We start from the raw sequence: 27,911 nt of genomic DNA, 5'->3' as shown, positions 1-27,911 counted from the left end.
GCTACGTATTTAGAACGTGTCCAGGGCTATTAAAGGTCGTCTAACTAGGTCATAAAAGGTCAAAGTTGGTCACAAATGTAAGTAATGCAACAATGTAGAATATAAATCATGTTTGGAATACAAAAAAAAAGTTGGGCATTATTTATGTAGGTAATGTTGAAAGAAAGTTATGTTGAGGATGTGCAGATTAAGAATCTGACGAAGGTACTTTGGCAATCTAGGGCAACATCATTTTCTAACATTATAAACCACGCCATTCTTTTCACATAGGTCAACCTCTTAATTATGACTTATCTAGTGTACAAAATAAAAATATCATGTTTGATATCAAATTAAAGCTTATGGAAAATGGAATGTGCATTTAAAGGTTAGAAAAAAAAGAAGAACACGTAAAGGTGACATTTGGGTCATTTACACGCACGAAATGTTGATGATCGCGCGAGTTAAACAGGACTTTAAACAAACGTATCATTTTGTATCAAATCATTTCATGTGATTCCAAATAATCTACACCAATTTAACATTTTACACCATGTCCTGTTATATTCCTCTCACAACTACCTTCTGTACCATACATCTTCGACCAGATGCTCATAAGATTCCCCTTCACCAACAATCTCAAATGCATGCCTCTGCCAGAGCTGTGTTACTTCGATTCACACTTGCAGTATGAACTATGAAATAGTATGATTCGACGGCCGACCAGCAACTGCATTAATCCTTAAAAGCTATAGAACAGGGTGACACTGACTTGTATCGACAAGGAAGTTCTTTTAATTCATTGGGAACAACCACTGTGTCATGGACAAGTACGGGTAGGCCAAATGAACTGTTCCATGTAATATAAGCTATCTTCGGAAGATGTAATGGCAGTGGAAGCTTATATAATTTTTCTCTGACGACACTGACATTTCTGTTCCACCAGTGTTCTCATTTTGGGTTTACAAGTCTTTTGCATACTGATGGAAAAGTAATTGACATTAAAGGTATGGCATTGCAGTTTGTAGAAAAAAAGCTAGCTTTGCACAGATAATTCCCTATCAGGTTGTGATACCACACTGTGTCAATTTGGCAAGGGAAAGTTTCCCACTCTAAACTTGCTGCTCGAATAAGTTCTTAATCTATAGAATATGATGCAGAAGAAGTGCACTGGATCAATTAAAGGTGTAATATTTATACTTTTCATCTCAACTTATATAACAAAATATAGTCTTTCTAAAATTACTTAGCACTACTTCACATTATTTAGCAAGAAGACAGATCCTTCAAAGATCATGAGCCTACCCCCAACTGACAAGTCAGCAAAAGAGCATGATTACCAAAGTAGCATGCTCTTCGTCAAGAGCTATATCTGGAGAGCAACTGATCAAAATGACTCCCCTGCAACTTGCCTCCCATGTATGGATGGGAAGTATAGGTTAGGAGGTCTCTCCTGTACTCCCAAGGAATTATCAGAACTTGTTCCATGTGGATTTAAATCGGGGCCACGTACCATGCTCTAGGCTAAGCATTTGCCACTTATCGTGTATCGTATGTAAATAACATTGTGTCATTCTAAAAACAAGGGAAACTGAACATGCAGTTGAGACTAAAGAGGGGGAAAATCAGTCTGGAAGATAAAACAAAATGTAGTAAAGTTAGGATGATGTAAAATGTAAAATATGTCTAATTGACCCGGGGGAGGGGGGGGGGGGCACTCAGTTTATAATGCATAGTGGGTATGTGCCGCGGAGGGGACCCCCATTTTTACACTCAAATTTCCGTTCCAAGGCATAGCATTTTTGTCTTATTGAGAAAAATAATAAAGAAAGCCGCTCCAAAGCATAGCATTGTCTTCTTATCGAAAAAAAAGAAGAAAAAACCCGTTCCAAAGCTTCGCATATTTTTCGTTTCGCCGTTCCGATCGCATTGATCTGCTACAATGAGCTGCAATTTTGGTGAAAAGCGGCCGCAGAGCTCTGTCCGACGCGGCCTCAGCTCTGCGCGAGCGCACCCGGCGGAGGCCGCCCTAGCTGCATCATGCACGCATGACCATTCCATAGGGATGCATACGCACTTACACTCTGGCGATCCGTTCCAAGGACCCCCGTTTTCACAAACATTTGTAGTTCCGAAGCCCGTTCCGAGGACCCTCCTTTTTACAATAAGCCCGCTCCAAGGCCCCCGTTTTTTGTCTCGCCCGCGGCACACCCCCACCAATGTTTTGGTCGAGTGCATGCCCCCCCCCCCCCCCGGGCTAATTGGATACTTGTCTAAAAATGTGAATTTGTGTTGTAGAAGTCATTTTGTTATGTGTCACATTCTGTCATAATTACTGACAGGCTTATGTGAAAGGTGGGCGTGGTTCGTGACGTCAGAAAAGGGAAAATGCAAAAGGGTGAGGAGGTAGAACCCATCACATCCTTAATATATACCCTCAACCAAACATGAGCTATTCCACATTATATGATGCATTGATTAAATGTGTGACCCTGTTTGACCTTTTATTACCTTAAAATGACCTTTGATTGCCATGGAAAAACGTTCTATATGCCTATATAGTGATTCATATATGTGGATTTCATTCTGAATTTTATTTAATACAATATTAAACATGATATGTTTATACCGCTATATATTTAAAAGGAATGTAAGAAAGCTGGTGTGGTTTATGACGTCACAAAAATAAAATTCATCGAGATGCCAAAGTAGCACCGGCCGGATTCTTAATATGCACACCCTCAGCTTAACCTTTGCCAACAAATTCACATAATATCCAACTTTTATGTGTTTAAAACAAGATATGTTCCACATTATATGTATTACTTACATTTGTAAGGCAATTTGACCTTTAATGACCTTTAGCTGACCTATGCGTGATTTAATTGCCAATTGATCGATAAATTTACATTGGATTTATCATTAGCTTTTATTTGATACCAAACATGACATGTTTATTCCTTAAATATTGAAATTCATAATTAAGAGGTATATGAAAAAGTGGGCGTGGCCTATGACGTCAATTAAAAAAAATGCCCAATGGTGCCAATGTGGCACCCATCGGATTCTTGAAGTAGACACCCCATACTACAACTTCCAGTAAAAAAATCGCAATCATACCCAACGGTCATGCAATAATTTTGATAATCTACCCGTCAATAAGAATTCAAAGGGAGCTCGTGGAATGAAGATTCAATAACCTTATTCCGTTTGTGAATAAGGTGTTTCCTTATTGTTGTAATTTGTATACCGATTGACCACTTTCCTAACACCTTCTTCGTTAGAGACCTGTCAGGAGGAATAAGTGTAATAATTTTGTTCTTTACAAATAGAGTATATTGGGTGGATTCTGATCTGACTGGAAACCGCGTTGAGGTTTGTGATATCTTTGGTTTCAACAGACGACTATTAACCAGCACAACTACCAATGAGGGATTCTTTGATCTCACAATTTTTACGGTAATGTCGAATAATATTCTTAATGAATTATAAATGTTACTACTTTACTCAGCATCCCTTTATATTGAAAATGAGTATCAGGAAAGAAAATTCAATAATCAAAATATATTGTTGATGATACCATTTAAACAGAAAACTTTTTTATATACATACCTCTTTATATTGAAAAGTCAGTATTGGAGAACCTAAACAAATGTTAGAGTATTTTAACATGAATATTTATGCGACTATTAGATTTGTCAGAAAACTTTATTGGACAGTCGATGGTATACCAAACGTCCATTAACATATTAAACATATTTTGTTATAATTATTCATTGTTGACTCTCTAGACGGGAATACACTTCTTCTTTCACATCTAAATCAATAAATTGTCTGGCAAGAATCATGAATAGTTTTCTTTTTACACGCAAGGTCTTATAGGTAACTGAACAAGCAGTCTTAATAGCTATTTAAACAGCTAGTCCACCCCAGGAAAATTTTGATTTGAATCAATAGAGAAAAATCAAACAAGAATAACGTTGAATATTTCATCAAAATCGGATGTAAAATAAGAAAGTCATAACATTTTTAAGTTTCGCTTATTTTTTACGAAACAGTTATATGCACAACTCAGTGATATGCAAATGAGAGAGTTGATGATGTCACTCACTATTTCTTTTGTTTCTGATTGTTTGAATTATACAATGTTTCAATTTTCACAGATTTTGCAATAAGGACCAACTTGGTTGAGCCACAAAATGTTAAAACAGTGGTAATGCCACATCTTAAGGAGGGAATAAAACTTTGTTTCTCATGACAATGAGGAGAAATGATGTTGTTTGAAGGTTTGCATGATGGCATGTACAATCGCTGATGTGGTCTACGGTACACCATGTGGAGTGTTATAGAAACAGTGGAAAGAGGAAGAAAAGGAATTGGATAGGCGAGAAGACTCGACTCGACGTTTCGGGCAGGTTGACTGTCCGTCTTCAGGAGACGGACAGTCAACCTGCCCGAAACGTCGAGTCTCTCTACTGCTTCTACTGATCATCTCTACTCGCCGACTCAAGCCAGCAACTCCTCATCCATCCTACTACTCAAGCTGTTCTCAACTCATCAATCTCTTCTGGTTTACAATCCTTTTCAGGACTACTTTCAAGAAAAGAATACTCTACCCTCAAATTTCCACTTTCTCGCCTATCCAATTCCTTTTCTTCCTCTTTCCACTGTTTCTATCATACTCCACATGGTGTACCGTAAACCACATCAGCGAATGAGGAGAACATTGAAATATTCCATTATTTTATATAACATACAAAAGGGCGGATCCAGCCTTCGCCTATATGGGGGGGGGGGGGGCGGAATTTTTTTCAGCCAAATTTTCCCCGATCGGTCGCTTGAAGTTGATTTTTGTTTGTTTCTTTGAAGGGGTAGTCCTATACTTCTTATTCCTATAAATCAACATAAACATATAATAGGCTAATCTCATAAGCCTTATTTGAATAGTGCGAGCGCGAAGCGCGAGCTATTTTGTTTTTGTTTCATGTAATCTGAACAAGATGTGTATGCAACTGAATGCGAGCGCGAGCAGAAATTTTTATGACAAGTTTTGATCTGATCGAAAAGGGACCTGATAGGGACTGCTTGCCGTTATAGCCATCAAGACGTTAGATACTTCAGCACTCAAATGATGAGAGCGCGAAACGCGAGCTGAATTTTTGTTACATTACTACCTAAAGAATAGAAATTCTACGCACTCTTTTTGGTCGTGAACAGGACAGATATATAACTAAACAATTGATTCGAGCGCGAAGCCCGAGGTGAAAATTTTGAGATTTAGACCTACAAACGGGACACTCTATTCATGTTTTGTAAATCATGAAAATTTTGAATAATTGCGGATCTTCCTTCATCGATAACGTCTTTGATATTCTGATCTGAAATTGGATAATGATTTAAATAGAGAACAAGCTGCATGTGCGTGTTTCAGATTTAGACCTAGAATGTTGGCATTCTAAACACATTTTTATCATGAAAATCGATAAAGCGAGAGTGAAGCGCGAGCTTAGAATATCTGATATTCCGATCTGAAAAGGATTAATTTAAACTTTATATACAAGCACTATTTAGGAAAATTTGTGGATAATCATTATCGCACTAATAATTTTTTTCATTATTAATATTACTTAATTTGAGTTTTGACATACAGAACCGGGACATTCTAAGAACATTTTTTTATTATATAAAATTGATGACTATCTTCCTATTTCACTTCATAAGCACGAGATGAAACTTGTCCATGATATTCCATTCTGAAAAAAGGGGACAATCTAATTATGAAATTCAAATCTTTTTTTTTATTGATTGATATAATGAGCCGAATGAGAGCGCGAAATCTGTTAATATTTTGGCCTGACAACTGGACATTTCAAGCATATTTGTAATTAGGAATAAATTGCATGAGTTAATGTATTTTTAACAATTATTGCGACCGCAAATCGCGAGTTGAAAATTTCGATAAACTGTCATGAAATTGGAATTTTTAAGTAGTTTGTTATATAATTAATATTGAGATATACATAACTCACCCCAATCAAAATGCCAGCTTCCAGCGCTGGCTGATACATTTTGACAATCAAACCTAAACACGGATATTTTGAGAATTTTACGGAATACTCGAAAATAATAGGTACCTGACAAATCAAATTTTGCGAGCGCGAAGAAGAAATGTTTGTATTCAGACCACGATAAAACTGACATTTTTACAGAGCACTTTTTAAAAGTCAATTTGTAAATCAAACAAAATGTTGTTGCTCCCATTCCCAAGTCACAGAACCACAGAACCACAGAACATTAAAAAAAAATCGACCTTTTCTCTTACATGTCAATTCGCTAAAATTGCAGAATCATTCATTACAAAATGGTTATTGGAAGATATTTCTAAATATATTGACATTCATCAATACGGAAACAGACAAGGTCTATCAACTACCCATTATTTGGTAAAATTATTGCATTGTATATTGGACAACTGTGGAAAATCTAAATCAATATCCACTATTGTTTACACAGACTTTTCCAAAGCCTTCGATAGACTTGACCATAATATTCTGATTCGAAAATTAATTGAATTTAACGTAAGACCTTGCATAATTAAGTGGATAGTTGGTTTTTTTTAGAAAATCGTTCACAATATGTTAAATATCAGGGCGTATTGTCTTCGTATAATACAAATCATGCTGGAGTGGCTCAAGGCACAAAATTAGGCCCGATATTATTTTTGATCATGTTCACTGATGCATGTCAGAATGAATCTTTACCGCACTTTGAATATGTTGACGATCTTACTATAGTTGAAAATCGTTTAATACAAACTCCTGTATTACAATGTCATCTAAATGCACTCGTTACCTGGTCATCTGATAATCATATGAAACTAAATCCGAATAAATGCAATGTAATCAGAGTTACTTTTTTTCTAAAAATCTACCATTACCTAATCTATTGCATATTGGTGACACTTCTCTGCAATATTAAGAAACTGTTAAAATACTTGGTGTTTATATTCAGTCAGACTTAAAATGGGATAAACAAATTTCAGATATTATAAAAAGGTGTAACAAAAACTTGTATATGTTCAGACTTGTCAAACAATATAAACTCCCTATGTCAGACCTTGTTCAAATTTACATTGAATATATTCGTCCAATATTGGAGTATTGTGTACCGGTTTTCAACGGAGCACTAACTGCTAAACAGGTAAAGGACTTAGAAAAAATACAAAAAAGAGTTTGCAAAATAATTCTTTGGCTCAGATTATATAGACTATGAAAATGCACTAACAAAATGTGGATTAGAATGTCTTGAAAGAAGACGAAAAAAAACTGTGTATGGAGTTTGCTAAAAAAAAATGTTAAACCCTTACTGCAATAACTGGCTAACAAAAAGGAAAAATGTCTCAATCTCATTAAGTGTTTGAAGAAGTAATTGATATTAAAGTTATTGAAATTAGGAGAAAAAAGCTGGCTGTGCATAGACAATACCTTATTAGGTTGGAATACCATGTAGTGTAAATTTGGCACTCTAAACTGGTTTATTCCTCTTCCAGACTGATTTCCCCTTCTTCAATTTAAATTGGATGTTAAGTTATATACTTGTGTTTAGAATGGCACAATATTTACATACGGCGTATGTGTACGGTCCAGGAAAGATCCGAAGCTAACTCGACGCCAATATATGGATAATGGTCGACTTTACTAAGCAGTTTACTTCCCATGGAATAACTATGACGACAAATGTCCTTGCAATTTCCCCGGGTGCTTGGTCTAAAAATAATTATAAAAAATCGGCTCGCGCTTCGCGCTCGCATCATTTTTGAAGTATGATCCATATCCACTTCACAATTTTCCTACGATGCTTGAAATAAAGCTTAATTGACCCTCTTCAGATCGCATCATTTTTTTTTTCAGCTCGCGCTCGCGCATAATTGATTGTATTTCGAATTCCCAGATTCGAGGTCTAAATCTCAAAAACACGCGCACACAATAAATACGCAGTTTGTTCTTTCTTTAAAACGTACTTCAATTATCCAGTTTCATATCAGAATATCAAAAATTTTCTTCTCGGGCTTCGCGCTCGCGTTATTAATAAGGGAAGATACCCAATTGGTCATCCTTTTTGTGAATTACGAAACATGAATAATATTAGGTCTAATCTCATTTTTTCGCTCGCGCTTCGCGCTCGAATGAATTTTTTTTTATATACCTATCCTGTTTATGATTACAAAAGTGCATAGAATGTCAAATTTTTAGGTCAAAATGTCAAAATTTACAGCTCGCGCTTTGCGCTCGCGTTTTTTGATTGTTGAAATATGCATTATTTTCATGGGTAACTGCAAACAGTCCCTACTAGATAGGTCTGTTTTCCCATCGGGCCAATTTCTGCTTGCGATTCGCGCTCGCAGTGATTATTAAGTTACATAAACATCTTGTTGACGATCACAATCATTGCTCAGAATGTTCAATTTTCAGGACAAAATACATGAAATATCCTTTTTAAAAATAGTTCGCGCTCGTAGTATTCAATTAGGTGTTATATATGAGATTATTATTTATTTATGTTTTGTGAGAATAAAGCGAACAAGTGACTGCTAGGACTACCCCTTTAAAAACCAAGTAAATATCAACTTTGAGCGGCTGATCGGGAAAAATAAGCGTATACCCCCCCCCCCCCCCAATTGGCGAAAGCTGGATCCGCCACTGAGATCCACCAATAATCCACATTAGATGCAATGTCGTTTCGATGAACTGTAATTTTTCTCACTCAATCGATTTGTTTGAAAAATCACTTTATTATCTATGTCTCAATCTACCATATCTCCAGCTAGCTGCCAGACTACAGCCCCGCGGGCTTATGATAGGACGACCAGTCGTACATGTGTTATGTTGGGATTGGTAATTATGAGAAGGGAAGCGTAATGAGGAAACTTTGCAGAAAGTTATACAGTTCAAATCACAAAGTATTTAATCATCAATATTCAGCTACAGTTCGAAGTACAAGAAGATTCAGAGTATATCAGGAGACGATGAATATAAAATAATTTAGAAGTATCAGGTTGAGATCCGAAGTGAAGTTAAATTAATACTCGATGGACGTCTAAGTCTTGAAGTCAGTCAGTCAGGATTAGTGTGGGTCTCGTATTCTATCGTTGGTATTCTCTTCTGTATATTGTATCTCCTCTAATAATCAAGAAGTCCGAAAACAAAACAGGGTTCGTTATTCCGAAGATTCGATAATCCGAAAACGAAATAAGGTTCGTTGCTCCGAAGGTTCGATAATCCGAATACGAAATAAGGTTCGTGGTTTCGAAGGTTCGTTAATCCAAAAACGAAATAAGGTTCGTTGTTTCGAAGGTTCGATAATCCGAAAACGAAATAAGGTTCGTTGTTCCGAAGGTTCGTTAATCCGAAAAGGAAATAAGGTTCGTTGTTCCGAAGGTTCGTTAATCCGAAAAGGAAATAAGGTTCTTTATTCCGAAGGTTCGTTAATCCGAAAAATGAAAACCGCGGGAAAGCAGAGGCAGTGGCAAGTGTGGGGGGGGGGAAGAAACACCGTGGCTGTTCAATTGTTATGAGGATGGGAAGGCAAGGGCGGCCGAACATTTGTGGCGTTATTCCGAAGGTTCGTTATTCCAAAGGTTCGTAAGTCCGAAAACAAAACAGGGTTCGTTATTCCGAAGATTCGATAATCCGAAAACGAAATAAGGTTCGTTGCTCCGAAGGTTCGATAATCCGAAAACGAAATAAGGTTCGTTGTTTCGAAAGTTTGTTAATCCGAAAACGAAATAAGGTTCGTTGTTCCGAAGGTTCGTTAATCCGAAAAGGAAATAAGGTTCGTTGTTCCGAAGGTTCGTTAATCCGAAAAGGAAATAAGGTTCTTTATTCCGAAGGTTCGTTAATCCGAAAAATGAAAAGCGCGGGAAAGCAGAGGCAGAGGCAAGTGTGTGTGTGTGGGGGGGGGGTGAAACACCGTGGCTGTTCAATTGTTATGAGGATGGGAAGGCAAGGGCGGCCGAACGAATTTTCGTTTTGGGGGCAAAGCCAAAAATGAAACTCATTCGTCAAAATGGGCACTTTGGTGATATTTTCACCTTGAGATTATCATCTGCGTGAAGTCATTGTAGAGAAAAGCCTTTTTAAAGTGACTTCTGATTATGGAAAGTTGTATACTTAGACTCTATTTTTCGCGAGAGAGTATAATGAGCGAGCGGTTTGGAAAAAAAAATCAAAGCTGGAGTTGTAAAACTCGTTTTGGGGGTCAATTACATTATGTTAGTGTTAAAATGCCATTATTGCGAGGTGTTGCGAGAGTGAATCACAGGCTAAAACTTTAGGGCATTTCAAAAAGAAATGAAAATACAAAAATCCGAGCAGGTTTCTGCCATCATTAAAAAGATGTGCATCAAACCATGGTCCCTAGGGTCCATGATCTAACTAAAGAATTTAACACGAGCACAAAACGCGAGCTTAAATATACTGACCAGAAAAGGAACCTGTTAAGGACTGCATTTAGTGACCTCTTTAGGATACATTCAACAATCGAATAATTGAGAGTGCGAAGCGCGAACTGAAAATTTGTAATATTCCAGCCTGAAAACTAAAATGTATACTTTAAAAAGAGTATTTCATTTTGAAAAGGGGCACATTTCATTTTGAAAAAAGGGCATTTTCCATTTTGAATTTTCTTTTGGGGGGAGCGGCACTTGCCCCCCCCCCCCTCCGGTTCCATCGCCCCTGGATTCAACAATTAAACAATGCGAGCACGATTTGTTTTTGCATTCCGACCTAAAATTGACATTCTGAGCAGTTTTTTGTAATCGCGGACGGGATAAGTATATAAGTAAAAAAAGGGATTTCAGACCTGTGAAAGGGACACTCTATTAATGTCTTGTGAATCATGAAAAGGATGGATAATTGGGTATACACATACACACACATTGGCCTACTGTTCGGTGGATACGAATTGAAATGCATTCCATTTTTAAATTTTACATGGATTATGATTTTAAAAAAGAACATTAAATGTTAAACTGTTATCATTTTTATCGTCATTAACATTGCCAACACTAGGGATAACGATCAATAAAATTTTATTAACATTTATATTCTTTATTACGTTTTTTTATTATGATCATCATTAGTATTATTTTTATTACCAGCAGAAGCTCTTGTTAAAAATGACATCCCCTCCAATACAAATCCTATTATTTGGAGGTTACTCGCGCGCGACCAACACACTTAATCCCCTGCATCATTAAATCATTTGCTTAGGCAGCAATTGCTCAGATAAAATCGAAATTAAGCCTTTGCTTGATCAGGGCGCCTATCCTTAATGCAATGTATGCTTTGGCCACAACACACACATGTATCATCGTTCGTTATTACTATAATTGCATAATATCGTGTTATCTTGTAATGAAAACACCGTTTTTGTTACCAAAATGAATTAATTTCATTTTCGGAAATGCGAACCTTATTTAATTTTCGGATTAACGAACCATATTTCTTTTTCGGATTAGCGAACCTTCGGAATTACGAACCTCATTTCGTTTTCGGATTGACGAACCTTCGGAATTACGAACCTCATTTCGTTTTCGGACTGACGAACCTTCGGAATTACGAACCTCATTTCGTTTTCGGACTGACGAACTTTTGGAATTATGAACCTCATTTCGTTTTCGGACTGACGAACCTTCGGAATTATGAACCTCATTGGCGTAAATCCTTGCGTCACACCTACTGTTCAGGGGGAGATGATTTATTGTTCCACCCCCCCCCCCCCCCCACTTGAATAGCATGACGTCACGGATTTACGCCCGTGATGAACCTCATTTCGTTTTCGGACTGACGAACCTTCGGAATTATGAACCTCATTTCGTTTTCGGACTAACGAACCTTCGAAATTACGAACCTTCGGAAATACGAACTTTCGGAATAACGAACCTTTGGAACAACGAAGCTTCGGAATTACGAATGTACGCGGAATTTTGCACACATAAAGCAGATATATAGGGCCTGTAACACAAAGCTTAGCAATGATTTTTTAGAACAGGTTTCTAGATTTGATTCTATTGACTATAATGTAAAATCATACTTACAAATCGAGTTTATGATTAATTGTTAACCATTGTGTTACTGGACCCTAATGTCTGCGTCCTCGAGATTGCGTAAGTTAAAGCTAATTATGTTATAAAAACGGGTACATTTCCTCTAAAAATCAGTTTGTCTACACAAATTTATCGTCTTATTGTATGCCCAAATCACACAAGGGATATTTTAGACAAGCAATTTATAAGAAACAATGTTATACAACACACAGTTCGCTATGCCCTTTTTTAAATGTCCCATTTTTCAACAAATACAGCTTAGCAGATAAAATTTATCATGAAATATCATCTCTTTAAAAGGAAAGATCACCCAGAAGAAAAGCTAAGCCTCAAAAAAGCAGATAGAGGATTTCGCAAAGGCAAACGGGATTGACACCTGGTTGGTTTTATTTATAGGGAGTCAGTTTGTCAAGAACTGATGAGACTAGCTTCAACCTTCTCTATCTGGGAGAAAGCAGCCCGGAGGGGGGGGGGGCAGTCAAATGTATTGCTATACACATGCGTGACCAAAAAACGCGTTTAAAGGCATGTTTTTTTTCAGTTTTGGACGCGGGCCGCGCGTGCACTCGTTAAGGGTATCAAAAACACCGATAAAAAAAAATGGTTTTGAAAGACTGGGCATTGGTCAATCGGACGGGGGGATCAAACGTATTTAGCATGTTTCGGGTATGCTTTTTTTTCCAAAGCTTTTAGACCAGCCTAATGTATTTAGGGTATGTTTTCACCCAAGCCTTTTCCCCGTGGCTTTTTCCTCCTCGTTTCTAAAAAGTGGGTTCTTCCCGATTGTGGTATCTTAACCATATCCTGCACTGAGGGGGGGGGGGGGGGGGGGGGGGGGGGGCTTGTAATACCCCTGAATATAGTTTTATCTATTTAATTTATTGTTAAGCAAGTATAGACAAACTTGTTTTGGGGTCATATGAGTCTGGTGACGATTTGTTTAGGGGCCAAAACGTGTAAATGAAGCCCGCGAAAAACTTGTCTAGGGCCGGGGTTATTTTTCACACAGAGAAAAACTCGTTTAGGGGGTGTTTAGAAATAATTTGGTCACGCATGTGTACAGCGATACATTGGACTGCCCCCCCCCCCGGGGGGGGGGGCAGTCATGCCAAAGGTCGTTAATACACCACATACTCACTGGCATTAGCTGGGGGGGGGGGCACTCGACCAAAAAAGTAGTAGGTCTGTGCAGCGGGCGAGACAAAAAACGGGGGTCCTTGGAACGGGTCGCCATGCTTGTGAGTGCGTATTCATCCCCATGGAACGGGCATACGTGCATGCAGCTATAGCCCGGCGGCAAGGGCGCCGGGTGCGCTAGCGCAGAGGCGATGGTCGGACAGTGCTTTGCGGCCGCTTTTCCGAAATTGCGGCTCATTGTAGCAGATCAATACGGCCGGAACGGCGTAACGGAAAATATGCGAAGCTTTGGAGCGGATTTCTTTCTTCTTTTTCCTCGATAAGAAGAAAATGCTATGCTTTGGAGCGGCTTTTTTTGTCAGTTGGTATAGACTTTGATCGGGGTATAGAACTGCTCTGAGGTAAACCAGTTCTGTGAAAGAGTGCCGAAATGAAACGTTTATTAAAATGAAAGTGCCCCATAGTTATCCTGCTGGAAGTAATACGGGATGTATGCATCACTTACACACTGCTTAGAAAGAAATATAAAAAAAGTCTAACGACAAAGAATCATTCGGCAATAAAGTTTATTCAACCCGTCTTCGGAAAATCACAAGGCCTGTGATGTTTAATATGAGTTCAATATGGCGCACTGACTGAGTGATGTCGTCATATAAGATTACGCTCAACATTTGGGTGCTTGCCGATTATTCATGTTATTTGAAATAGTTTTGAATCAACGTATGATTTATCATAGCGCAGAGAGTGTGAATTTCTAATCTTTCGGTTTTTTTAGGACTATATATACGTCAGTGGAGAAAATTCCAGCACCTTACATGCATTCGTGAAGGATACCGGCCAGTTTCTTTTCACTCTTAATCTGCCTTACAGACCGTATGGCATTGTCACCTACGCACCAGATACACAGCCACCAGCAGTGTGTAAGTCATCTATTAAATATTCTGAGCCAATTAGAGCGAATCCATCCTGGGAAATAATGCGTTTGTATACACCTGCAGAACAATGGAAGTTTAATGGAAACTCGATAAAAAATAAAATAAAGCTTCTGGTTTTGTATGTAAAGAAAGTGTACACAAAAGCAAAATGTGAGGATGTTATAGATCACGAGGCAAAAAACACATGTTTCACCACATGATATTTTTTCATAAAATATGTCGTAGTTTGGATCATAAAATAGAGGAGAATTATGTCTCAAAATGTTTAGCTACTTAGTACAGCCTTTCCCCGGCGATGTGACCCGATTTGACCTTTGTGACGTAATGATCGATCACGGGTCATAGACAGTCGGGAGCTTCAAACCTCTCAACAAGAACGGAGGGCGATAAAATTACGTTGATTCAAAATTTGCTTAGCGATGTGACCCGTTTTGACCTTAATGATCGATGATCAGGTCATAGACATTCGGAAGCTAAGTGTATCATCGTCCCTCCTTGTTAAGAAAAAAGTTTGCCGCTCTCAAATGTCTATGACCCGATCATCGACCATTACGCCACTAAGGTCAAATCGGGTCACATCGCTGAGGAAGAATGCACGTAACTAAAAAGAAAATGATGTATTCCTCTACAAGGTTTTTCTTGTGTTGAGATCAAAAGCCTTGCATTTTGCTATTTTCAACCAACACAGCTGAAGTTTCATTATTTAATGACGTGATTTTGATTTTAAAGGAAATTCAACAACGAAGGTCAAAGTCAGGATGGATGAATCAAGCAAACCCAAGCTTGTATGGTATAACAACTACGAAATATTGTGTTATTTGTCTTTTTAATCCCCATTTTAATACACTACCTATTGACTGCAGAATTTGTGAACAATTATTACATTCTATAACTTAACATCCTACTTGTTATAAATCACATTTACTGGAAATGTGTAGAGATGTGTAATTCGATCTATTATTTCCAGTCGTGTTTTTACAAAAGACCTTGAATAATTTCGATCAACATGAATGATTGAATCAAACCTTTTCCTTTCAGTGGTATATTATATTTTTGTGACAACACTGTTGCCTATTCTTATACTTTCGTATTCTTTATATTGCCTTGAGAAAAATATTCCATGGCTTAGATCATTTGATGCTGGCATTAAAGGTCAAGTCCACCTCAGAAAAATGTTGATTTGGATCAATAGAGAAAAATCAGACAAGCACAATGCTGAAAATTTCATCAAAATCGGATGTAAAGTAAGAAAGTTATGACATTTTAAAGTTTCACTTATTTTTAACAAAATAGTTATATGAACGAGCCAGTTACATCCAAATGAGAGAGTCGATGATGTCACTCACTCACTATATTGTTGTTTTTTGTTTGAAATATACAATATTTCAATTTTTACGAATTTGATGATTAGGACCTCCTTGCCTGAAGCACAAAATGTTAAAATAATGGAATTCGACGTGTTCAGGGAGGAATGAAACCTCATTTCACATGACAATGACGAGAAAATCAAAATATTTCATATTTCATATAATAAAATACAAAAGAAATAGTGAATGAGTGATGTCATCAGTTCTATCATGTGCATACCAACCGAGATGTGCATATAACTGTTTTGTGAAATGAAGCGAAACTTTAAAATGTCATAACTTTCTTATTTTACATCCGATTTTGATGACATTTTCAGTGTTATGCTTGTTGAATATTTCTCTTTTTATTCAAATCAAGTTTTTGTTGAGGTGGACTTGTCCTTTAAGCACCACTTACGACCTTGTTTAGCTATACCTCTATAAAGTTAACCGTGTTCTGACTGATGTTGAGTGATTAGTAGTTCGTGTGTGTGTGTGTCTTAAGATAAGTCATGTATTCATTTTCTTCCTTTAAAGCTCACTGTAGCAGTAACCCATGTAGCTACCTTTGCGTCGGTGGTGGAGCCGATGGTTTTACGTGTCTGTGTGGAACTGGAAGACTATTGGCCCCAGATGGAAGAACATGTCGAGAAGGTAGGTATTACTACTGCACTTCCTCGCAATTCCTTGAGCGCAACCAGAGCGACAAGCGGCGACTTGAACCATGGACCTACGCTTGAACAAAGGCAGGTGTCAAATTCCCCATCGGAAAGCGATTCCGTTGCTGACTCAAAAACCCCATGCTCCGATAACAAAGAAGTGTTGTTATGAAGAAAGTTTTAAATACAACAAAGAATGTCCACAGGTAATTGGAATCATTTTGAGTTATAATTGACTTTAATGTAAAATCAGGTGATGTGTCAGCTTGATTGTCAGCTACTGAGGCCTCTATCACACACCAAGAAGAAAAGTACTTCTTGTGATTTCCTCACTGAACTATCAGTTCGTATTTACTCCTTTTTTTTATTTTATAAAAGTGGTTCTCTCTAAATCATGATATTTTGTAGATGACGGCCTTATGACAATCGTAAAAAACAATTTTTCATTACATTCAGATTACCTAAAATATCAATTTCATAGCTCTACTCCGGGGGTCTACTGGGATTTCGCCTTCATGGAGCACGGCCAAATCTTTTTAACAAGAAGTCAAGGCCGGATCATCCGAGGACAATTAAGGCCAACACTGACCATCCGTGAATAAGGTTAAGGTTATGGCCTGAAGGGTCGACTTTAGGACGAGGCCAAATATTTCAATACAATTAGGCAGGCTTAGGCTAAAAAGCCAGGAAAAATGTCAACCATGGCAGGAAAATATTTGTTAGTAAAGGCCACAGATTTCAGAGGGACCCTAAATAGTGTCATTTTTTAGCCCAGTGACGTTCTTTGTTTAGTTCCGCATTTCCCACACCTCCTTAAAAAAATACATGCACTATACACAATTAAAAAACATAGTCTATACACACACATACACACACTCCCATCCATACATTACCAAAATACCCACTAACCACATTATTAACCTTTTGAGGACGACTATTTTTTTTTTTTTTTTGCCATGTTGAAATCAGGTGATAACATATCACATTCAGTGAAGTTTGTTTCTCGGGGCTCACCCGACTTTTAATGTTGTCTACATTCAACACTCAGCATGAAGGAGTACATTTTGTGGTGGTGTTCACAAACCACTTTATATTTGTATCTTCTGCCTTTAAGATTAGTTTCGTAATTCTTTCAAAATGTTATTATTTATTTATTTATTTATTCATTCATTCATTCATTCATTCATTCATTCATTCATTCATTCATTTATTTATTTATTTATTTATTTATTTATTTATTTATTTATTTATTTATTTATTTATTTATTTATTTATTTATTTATTTATTTATTTATTTATTTATTTATTCATGTATTTATTTATTTATTTATTTATTTATTTATTTATTTATTAATCTATTGGAAATCTTTATGCAGAGTAGCCAGTTCAGCTTTGTGAAAAAAAAACCGTTTACGTATGCCATCATCTTACTCTGTAAAGGACATAGAGAGACTCACGTCTATTATGCGCTTTATGAATTAATCTTTACCATCAACCGCGTAGCCAGGATTTAATTTGGGAGGGGGCGGTAAGTGCACGCGAAGCAAGCCAACCAAAGGTGCCAACACTTACAGAGCGCGCAAAGCACGCCTTTCTATAGGGGGGGGGGGGGGGTGCAGGGAAGGGGAAGGTTCCCCATCCCGCGTTTTTTATATCTCATCAAACTCAAATCAAAAGAAGGCGTCTGTTGTGTCTCTAGTCTTTTTATCAACTCGAATTCAATTGAATTTCTGTGATTAAAAACAAATGTTTTCAAAAGAAATTATGAGCTTGAAGAATTGAAATAAGATTGAAGAATTTGAAATCATTCCTCCGAAAAACCGTAAACGTTTTATAAAAATTAAGAACAGAAGTGGTATAAAATGCATACCTTGGTCAGATCTGATATGATTTAAATTTCGTTAACTGAAGTTAACTAAAGTCGCAAAACAGAGTAGAAGATGTATATATTATGCACGGATGAAATATTTATTCCCCTCAAAGCGCTTAGATTTTGACATCTTGTCAAATTCAAATAAAAAGAAGACGACGTTTACTGCATCTCTAGTACCCTTATTAACTCGAATTCAATTGACTTGCTGTAATTAAAAGAAAACTGTTGTCGAAAAAATGGGAAAAGATTGAGGAATCCAACATAACAATGCCTACCTTGGTCACATCAGATTTGATTTAAATTTCATAAAACTCAAGTTAACTCAAGTCGCAAAACAGAGTAGAAGACGAGTATATGCAGGAAAGATTATAGGCCCTATTCCTTCCCGCGAATGGCGTTGAAGCTCTGAATTTTAGAAATATCTCTAAAACTTTAACCTGTTACAATTTTGGCATCTCTTAGACTATAACTCGATTAAAAAGATGTTTTCCCGCTCCGAACAGAAAAGCCGACATTTTGTGTTAATACAATCAATACAATACTCTTATACACCCATATATAATTTATAACTTCTGGTAAGAAGATACGATATCCACAGCAGGGAAGGGGAAAAACGGAGTACAAAAAGATGAGGGGAAAAAAAGGGAAAGGCGCTTTCGCTACATTTCCCGCGCGGAGCGCGGAAACAAAATTTTGTGTGAAGAGAGAAGATCAACGTTTCGTTTAGGTTTTTATTATTTTGACAAAAAAGAAGGAAAATCAACAAAGCTATACCTTTCTTCCCATTTCTCCTTTCGCTTTTTCTTTTTCTCCTTTTCCTCTTTTTTTTTCTTTTGGGGGCTTTTTTTTTTTTTTGGGGGGGGGGGGGCGGCCGCCCCCACGGCCCCCCTGACTACGCGCCTGATTACCATCATCATGATTGCTACTATTATCATTACTATTATTGCTTAAATCATTTCTTGAAAAATGATCTTAGTATGATAATTATTATTCAGAATATGATATATTGTTAATGTCGTTTAAAAAAAATGTGTATGTGCGGTTCAACTCTTTGTATTATTCACTAAAAGAACGATAAGGAAGCCATACAGAAGAAAATATTGCACAACCAGACAAAAGATCTTTTCGGATATTTCCAATAATTGAACTAGGTGATATTTGAGAAATAGGAGAGAATATTATATGGATATTGTATAAGTGTATAATATGTAATAGGGATGACACAGTGCTTTCATACTAGAGGATGTAAAATGCGATTCACACCGAAAAAAAAATCAAATTACAATGTGTGAAAATAATTTAACATTATGTTCCATACTGTGTAACACACTCTTGGACATTGTGTTCTTCCCGGAAGGTTTGATTTAATATAATTCTTTTATTTTCAGAACGAGCCATCAGTCCACCCCAACTATTTGTTGCCTCTCGGACAAAGCTTTCCAGATATCCAAGTAATTTTCCCGACTTTCCCATCACTGATAACTACAATATAACCAACATGTTAACTAACCGCAATCATGCCGTTGCTCTCGCCGTCGATCTGGAAGATGGTTTGGTGTTCTATAGTGATGTCGCAACTAAAGCGATAGCGATGGCGAGCTTGAGGTTTGGCTCGACTGTCCGCTACATTACGGGAGCAACCAGCTCAGTCGAAGGTAATGTAATTCAAGCCTTCGCAAATTTCATTAATGTATATGGTAACATATGAGGTGATAATATGGCCATTTAGATTTCATGCCAAAGAAAATCATTAGCTAAAGGCCCGGGGGGGGGGGGGGATGAAAAAACACCGATTTTTTTTTTTAAAGGAGTAGTTTTGAAAGACTGGTCAATGGTCAATCGCAGGGTCAAACGTATTTAGGGATTTTTTTTCCAAAGTTTTTTTTTTAAGACTAGCCAAACAAGTTAAGGGTATGTTTCCCCCCTAGCTTTTTCCCCGGGGTCATATTCTGGCGACAACTTGTTTAGGGGCTAAAATAGGTAAAAAAAAATGCCCGCGAAAAACTTGTTTAGGGGGTTATTTTGCACACTGAGAAAAACTAGTTTAGCGTGGTGTTTGGAAATAATTTGGCCACGCTTGTGTACAGCAATACATTTGACTGGCCCCTAGGGGCTAAAGGCATATTATTCAACTATCTTCCATTTTGGATTCCCATGCAGTTGACAGCCTGTTTTTTTGTTCATGTTGTTAACAATTAACACTTTTGTTTGGCAATATTTGGAAGTACTTATGCATTTCAGAATTCGAACTGATGAAGTTAATTCTTGTACCCGGGGAAGAGCGGTTGTTTTACCCTCTAAATGAATTAGTACATAAATTATATTGATTAAAATTAATCTTTTTGTTGTATTTTCAACGAATCTTTCGTTATTTTGTTTTATTTTATTTATTTATTTGGTCTTCTTTATACAGGGTATCCCTTTCAATGTGTCTGCAATATCTGGCTATCTTCATTTTGGACGCGAAATTCATTACAAAGAAACATCAACTGACTTAACATTATCATACTTGTATTTACACAATTGTTGTAATCAATCATTTTCCTCTAAGGAATGGCTGTTGACTGGTTGACAAAACACCTGTACTGGACGGATAATCATAGGGGAACTATTGAAGTATCTCGCTACGACGGATCGTATAGAACAACTCTTCTTAAAGATAAGATTCTCAGACCAAGAAGCATTGTCATCGATCCTGCCGAAAAGTAGGTTTTCCTTAACTTATTTACGTCCTCTATATGTTTTGTATAGAATAGAAAATATTGGCATAATGAGGGCTTAGGCACGCGTCTTTTCGACATCGAATAGATAATATCTATGCACTGAAATAAATATTGCTATGCCAACCAAGATCTTGGCGGTCTGGGCTAATACACTTTTTATGAAGAGCACAACTTGTTTTTAGGGTATATCCTGCATTTGTTTTTGTAGAGGTTCATCATTACCCTCACAATTTATATCAAATAACCCTGTACGCAGAAAACTTTGCAAACATTGTGTGAATTTAATTTCATTCTGAGAATTTAATTTCATTCATACATGCATTTAATATTGTATGTAATTACCCGCTGTTTCGGTCATCTAGAAAGCAATTATATTTTTCAAATCTCACCACACTTTTTTTCTGAATGAATTCAATTGTTGATATTTTAAGGAACTCATCTTTAGTGATTTTTTCTTGATTCAGAGTAATGTTTTGGACAGAATTCGGACCGCCTTGTCAGATTGAACGAGCCTCTTTAGACGGTACACAAAGGATTGAAATCATAAGCCACTCTCAATGCGCACTTCACATGAGTGGCCTTGTAATTGATTATGAAGAACAAAGGTGAATTTTATTGCCTATATTAAATATAGGTCCCTTGACATGCAAATGCATAATATCTTCTGTTAATGGGTATGAGTCTTTATTTCACCAAATCAATACATGTTTGCTTTAAATCGGCATCATATGATTTCAGCTTATTTCATTTCATTTTAGCATAGACTTAGTATGCCCGTATGTCCCGTTTCCTTAAACACCAATCTTTTATTTTTACCTCTTGTGATTTCACAGGAGGCAGAAATGAGCATAACAAAACACAATGCTATATGCAACTTGCCATCACAAGTCTTCATTAGTTCCACATCGCAACTTTGTCAAAAATGTTTTTCCAAGTAAAAAAAAGTTTGGACTTTATATCAAGTCTTTTTTTTATCGCCAGAAGAATGTTACTCATGTTTGTTTGTTAAATAGTGTCAAATTTTGCTGCAAATTATATTGTCTCATGAAATAGATGAGCTAAAATATGGTGGCTCTGGGGGGAATCCCTGTATCCTTTACTTAACACTGATATTTTGTTTGCGAGAGGTAAGATATTTTTTTCTTCCAATTTTACTTTGATTCTTTGTAATTCTAGACTATACGTTGGTGTTGTCAATCGAGGAGCTATCATCAGTGTTAATTACGACGGTGGAGAAATGAAACACGTTCTTACCAAGACAAACTCGTTATTTTTCGATCTTACCATTTACAAGGTATGGAAAAGAAAAAAATAAACGCTATTCGAGCAACATCAGGCATGCATTGTCAAGCTGTTAGAGGGTTTGATTGTAGAGAGTGACATTTTGATTCCGTTTCTTTTTTTCTTTATTGACAATAAAAATCCTGTTTCGCTATTAGGCTAGTTTACGAAGGGGTCGTACAAAAAAGCAATATCATTACAATAAGATGCCGAATTTGTGACACCCGGGTGCCCAGTTAAAATTACGCAACATTATGGAAGTGCATAATCAAACTAGAAATTGGTTTAAAACGAGATTTCATGTACAAAGAAAATTATTTTCATAAACAAAAGTCATTCGATTAGATGCTTTATATGGCAGAAATTATGTCACGGACAAAGTTTTGTAAAGAGAGAGAAAAAAAAAATGAAATACGAAAAAAAGAAAAAATACACAAGATATTGAAAATAACAAAATACTTATCGATTTTGGTACCGGAATTTATTTAATCTGCAAATTTTAGGAATACTTTAAAGATTATTTTCACCAAAATAGCCATATCAGACTAAAAAAAACCCTTATGATTCTGTGAGTAAATTAGCATAAATTTAATCAATGAATTTGGTATATTTTACCAATGTAACCGCCTAGATTTTGCCATTCTCTGCCTTCTTGCAATTGTTCGTCGCGATAGCGCAATCCTTGGCAGAGACGAGGGGGGGGGGGGCGATAATGCCCCCCCCCCCACATAGCTCGCAAAATAGCCCAGGTAAATGTAGGTTAGGGTTAAAGAGATTAATAGAATAGAATTACCGATGGCGAAATGAACAAACAAAATAGAAAATTTCATTTTTAAAAATCAAGTTTCAATATTGCTCCGTATCAAAAATTACTACCACTAATGTTTCATTTAAAAAAAGAAGACATTTTTAACCTTATTTTGTGGTTTGGGCAAGACGATTCATAAGCCGTAGTCCCAATCAAAAGAAATAGCTAAAACATTAATGTAAACACAAATGATCTACGAGTACAATGTAGACTGTAATGTCGAGATTCGAGGCCTTTATTCTTGTTTTTTTAATGTGATTTTCATTGACAAAAATATATTGGATGAATATTCCCCTCGAATCTGAATAAACAGCACTGAACTTATGTATACACGATAAAAAAAAATTAATATCGAAACCTATAGGCCCGAATTCACAAAGGTGGTTTTGAAAACCCACGGTTGAGTCCATGGTTTATGCAGATTTCATGAATAAAATACGCCTAATTTACCGCGTATCGGGCGCGTGTATAAATTGACGCCTGTTACCATGGTTAGATACGCTATTTTATTCATGAGTCCACTGTTTGAAGAGTGGACTCATAAATAAAAACAGTGGACTCGTGAATAAAATAGCATATCTAACCATGGTAACAGGCGTCAATTTGGCGCAATGTGACAAATGCACGCATCAGCATTGGACATATTTTATACACGCGCCAGATACGCGCTAAATTAAGCCTAATTTATACAGGAAATCTGCATAAACCATGAACTCAACCGTGGGTTTTCAAAACCACCTTTGTGAATTTGGGCCATAATGTTTATAAATTAGACTGAATTGGGTTTTGTTCACATGCACCTTCAGACGAAGGCGGCGAGTATGTGCCCTTTAGTGATTATGAATTGATTACTTCACATTCAATACCCAATTCAATGTATTTCCTTGTATTATCATCAGAAATTATTTTACACTTTACATAGTGACTTCATACATGTAATTTAAGTATTTTGTTTACGGCCTACTGGATATATCCATAATGAATTGTAGGCCTACTCATATTTTTATCCAGCCTTTTGCTGCAATGCATAATTTTGTAGTAAACCATCTTTTTTATTTAAAGGACAAGTCCACCCCAACAAAAACTTGATATGAATAAAAAGAGAAAAATTCAACAAGCATAGCACTGAAAATTTCATCAAAATCAGATGTAAAATAAGAAAGTTATGGCATTATAAACTTTCGCTTCATTTCACAAAACAGTTATATGCACATCTCGGTCGGTATGCAAATGAGGAACTGATGACATCACTCACTCACTATTTCTTTTGTATTTTATTACATGAAATATTTTTATTTTCTCGTCATTGTCATGTGAAATGAAGTGACACGTGGAATCCCATTATTTTAACATTTTGTGCTTCAGGCAAGGAGATCCTTATCGTGAAATTCGTAAAAATTGAAATATTGTATATTTCAAACAAAAAACAACAACATAGTGAGTGAGTGACATCATCGACTCTCTCATTTGGAAGTAACTGGCTCGTTCATATAACTATTTTGTTAAAAATAAGTGAAACTTTAAAATGTCATAACTTTCTTATTTTACATCTGATTTTGATGAAATTTTCAGCATTGTGCTTGTCTGATTTTTCTCTATTGATTCAAATCAACATTTTTTGAGGTGGACTTGACCTTTAATAGAATTTGATCACTGTCACACACAAATACATACACTGTAGATAAACAAGACCCATATACACTCACATGGATGAAGGTATCTTCTGAGATTATTAGGGTAGGCCACTCGTGCCAGTTAAATTTATGGAAACCATATAGCTGACCGATTTTTTTTTATGTTTGTAGGATTACATTATGTGGACCGAGCTTAAACAAAACCAGGGTATATACGTAAGCAACAAGGAGACTGGAAAAGCAGTCAGGGAATTACCAATGAGAGAGGCAGTGTATGGAATTACAATGTACGCCGACACCAGGCAACATATAATACACAGTAAGAATCATTCATTGTTCCCTCTTTAATAGGTAGCATGTCTTTAGAGGTTACGTCCACCCCAAGACATTGTTGATGTGAATCAATAGAGAAAATCAAACAAGTATAACGCCAAAAATTTCATCAAAATCGGTTGTAAATCAAGAAAGCTATGGTATTTCAAAGTTTCGCTTATTTTTCACAAAACATATATATTTTTATGCAAAGCTCAGGTATATGCAAATGAAAAAGTCGAAAATATCACTCATTCATGACCGACTTAAATTAACCATAAACTTTTAAAATGATGGTAATTCCACATTTTCAGGGAGGAATAAAATCATATTTCACATGACAATTAGGAGAAAAATACGATTGTTCAAATTTCATATATAAAATGCAAATAAAATAGTGAGTGGGTGACGTCATCATCAGTCTGTGCTTTTGCATGCCGACCAGGATGCGCATACAACTGTTTTGTGAAATTAAGCGAAAATTTAAGTGTCATACATTTCTACATCAGATTTTAATGAAATTTCAGTCTTATGCTCTTTGGCTTTTTTAAATCAATGTTTTGTTGCGGTAAATTTGTCCTTATATCATGCCTATATGCGACATATTGTTAAATCATAACTTCAGCATGTCAGACCTATCCTGAATCAGTTGCGGTTGGTGTCTCGCCTGTTTAACCAAGTTTAAGTTTTTGAAATTTCATCATAATAGTTCATGAAACTTGAAGGTTGAATTTGAATTTGGGATGTATGAGTGAGTTTGAAAATAAGGACTTTCAAGCAGTTTCAATCTTGATAAAGTCTAAAATCATTCAACTCAGATTTAAACAGGCCAACACAGTGCTTATAAAGAAGAACATTTTCATTTTTGGAAACAGCTGTCAAAATCATGTTTAAAAATTTGAAGGAGGTGTTTGATCAGTAATGATAGATTATCTCAAGCCGTCTTTATCAGATGACACCAAAATTTTGAATATAGTGACCGAACACTAACCATGCTAACCCTTTTTTTTGTCCCGGGTGTAAAAATAAATAGCAACCTGAATCTAGTATTCCCATGTAGCCATCTGCACAATCGTTTCTCCATGCATGGAGAAATGATTGCGCGATGACACTTGTAAAAATAAGACTTACAAAGTTATACAAATAAGGACTAAATTGGAAAGATTAATGCTTTTTACCAGTGAATAGGAAATATATCTTACTATCTAACCAGAATAGGAATGTTGACCTATTCAGTTCGAAGATAAATCGACGTTTATGACCGTGTCTTATTAATTACCTGAGATGGTAAAATAGCAGCAATCCTCCGCCCAGGCCTGCTTCCCTTTTGGACAAAGGACATTCAGTGATTGACCTTCCTAGAATAAGCGTTCAATGACGAATCATACATATACTCTTTTGTCAATCAGTAATATAAAAATTAAAAAAAATCTTGGGAATGGGTTCGGTCGAATTAATATTTTATGCTCCCTGTTATAATTAGGCTCGTGAAAACTCGCAATTGTATTGCTTTGGTCTGTTAATTCATAATTATTTCAGGTGTAATATTATATTTACTCTTTCTTGGCTAAAACTCACTGATGTGTAACAAACATCCAAGTTCTTAAAAATAATAATAATACATGATACTTGTATAGCGCACTTTCCATCTTGATGAGATGCTCAAGGGGCTTCAGAGCAGAACAACAAACACTATTTACATAATAATACATGTCTGAACAATAAGTCAGTGTCTATCAAAAAGCACTCTTACACAGGTATGTTTTCAGGTTGCCCTTGATAGTGGTCGCTGAAGTCTGGGTTTTCAAACTCTGTGGGAGAGAATTCCACAGGCTAGGACCTTTGGGCAGCCAAAAGGGCCAAAATTAACAATCTCAAAAATAAAGAAACTCTCGGAAATAAATGTAGTATCTCAGAAATATAACAATCAGAAATGAATACATTACTTTGGACGCCTAGTACATAAGTCAGAAATAAAAGTATTTAACCAGAAATGGATGTAATTGAGAAATAAAAGACAACTCTGAAATAAATCTTGTCAATCATAGATAAAGATTTAGAATTATAGGACACATTTAGAAAAAAAATATCGTAATTGAAATAGCAGTATATGAATGGACCTCGCAAATATAAACAATGTCAAAAATATGAAAACTCCAGAAGTAAAGATAACTACAGAAATAAAGCAACCACAGAAATAAAGACAACTGCAGAATCATAAGTTCATTAAAACAATTCTTGGAAATAAACACAATCACAGTTTTGCGGGGATATAATTATGTTATCATTAAAATAATTCATTTCTGAGAGGCTGCATTTATTTCTGAAAGACTGGGGTACTACATTTATTTCTGAGAGTTTCTTATTTTTTTAGATTGTTAATTTTGGCCCTTTTAGCTGCCCATAAGGCCCTGCATGAGAAAAGGCCCGTTCCCCGCATGATTTTTTAGCAATTGGAATTTGTAAGAGATTAGATGATGAGGATGGTACATTTCTTGAGGGTTGGTAATTAAGCATCAAAGACCTATTGTAATTGGGGGAAGTTCCATTGACTATAAAGTCAAAAGAAGGATTTTCATGGGCAACCAGAGAAGAAAAATAGGGGTGATGTGGCTGCACTTGCTATAATCATGATAATGTATATACCGTGTTTACACTTGATCGGCTTTTGGTTCAGAACCAAAAGCCGATGCAGAATCGGCTTTTGGTTTGCGTTTACACGTTGTTACAGCTCGCGGTTCAGAACCGCGAGCCGATGCAAAAACCTGAAATGATACGCACACCAACAATATCCGTCATAATAAAGACAACGCTGGATCAGTGCGCTTACAATTACGTCACAATGGTAAAGTAAATGAAATGCGCACAAATTGCCGATGCAGAATCGGCTTTCTGTTTACACGTAGTAAAAAAGCTGATTCTGCATCGGCTCGCGGTTCAGAACCTTCTTCTTATGTGGTGCAAATTGCCGGTTCTGAACCGCGAGCCGATGCAAGTTAATCGCGTTTACACGCTATGAAAAAGCCGATGCTGCATCGGCTCGCGGTTCAGAACCGCGAGCCGATTCAAAAGCCGATTAGTGTAAACACGGTATAGAGTTACAATACGCGCAGCTGCA

General features: G+C 36.5%; 1 protein-coding gene across 2 annotated transcripts in view; it reads left to right on the top strand.

Annotated features, from left to right (window-relative positions):
• Window positions 1–13,284: 13,284 nt before the first annotated feature.
• LOC129258032 (low-density lipoprotein receptor-related protein 2-like) overlaps window positions 13,285–27,911 on the top strand; it is a 57,476-nt gene continuing 42,849 nt past the window's right edge. For both annotated transcript variants that reach the window (XR_010293215.1, XM_064097760.1), the window contains exons 1-7: window positions 13,285–14,142; window positions 16,041–16,157; window positions 19,424–19,690; window positions 20,587–20,740; window positions 21,223–21,363; window positions 21,935–22,052; window positions 24,653–24,800. Coding sequence is in view for 1 of the 2 variants with exons in the window: in XM_064097760.1 (XP_063953830.1) it covers window positions 19,534–19,690; window positions 20,587–20,740; window positions 21,223–21,363; window positions 21,935–22,052; window positions 24,653–24,800 (718 nt within the window). In the remaining variant the exon portion in view is untranslated. The remainder of the gene's footprint in view (window positions 14,143–16,040; window positions 16,158–19,423; window positions 19,691–20,586; window positions 20,741–21,222; window positions 21,364–21,934; window positions 22,053–24,652; window positions 24,801–27,911) is intronic.

This window comes from Lytechinus pictus, chromosome 3 (assembly GCF_037042905.1).
Source record: "Lytechinus pictus isolate F3 Inbred chromosome 3, Lp3.0, whole genome shotgun sequence".
Classification (NCBI taxonomy): Eukaryota; Metazoa; Echinodermata; class Echinoidea; order Temnopleuroida; family Toxopneustidae; genus Lytechinus; species Lytechinus pictus.
This window is presented reverse-complemented; position numbering and strand designations above follow the sequence as displayed.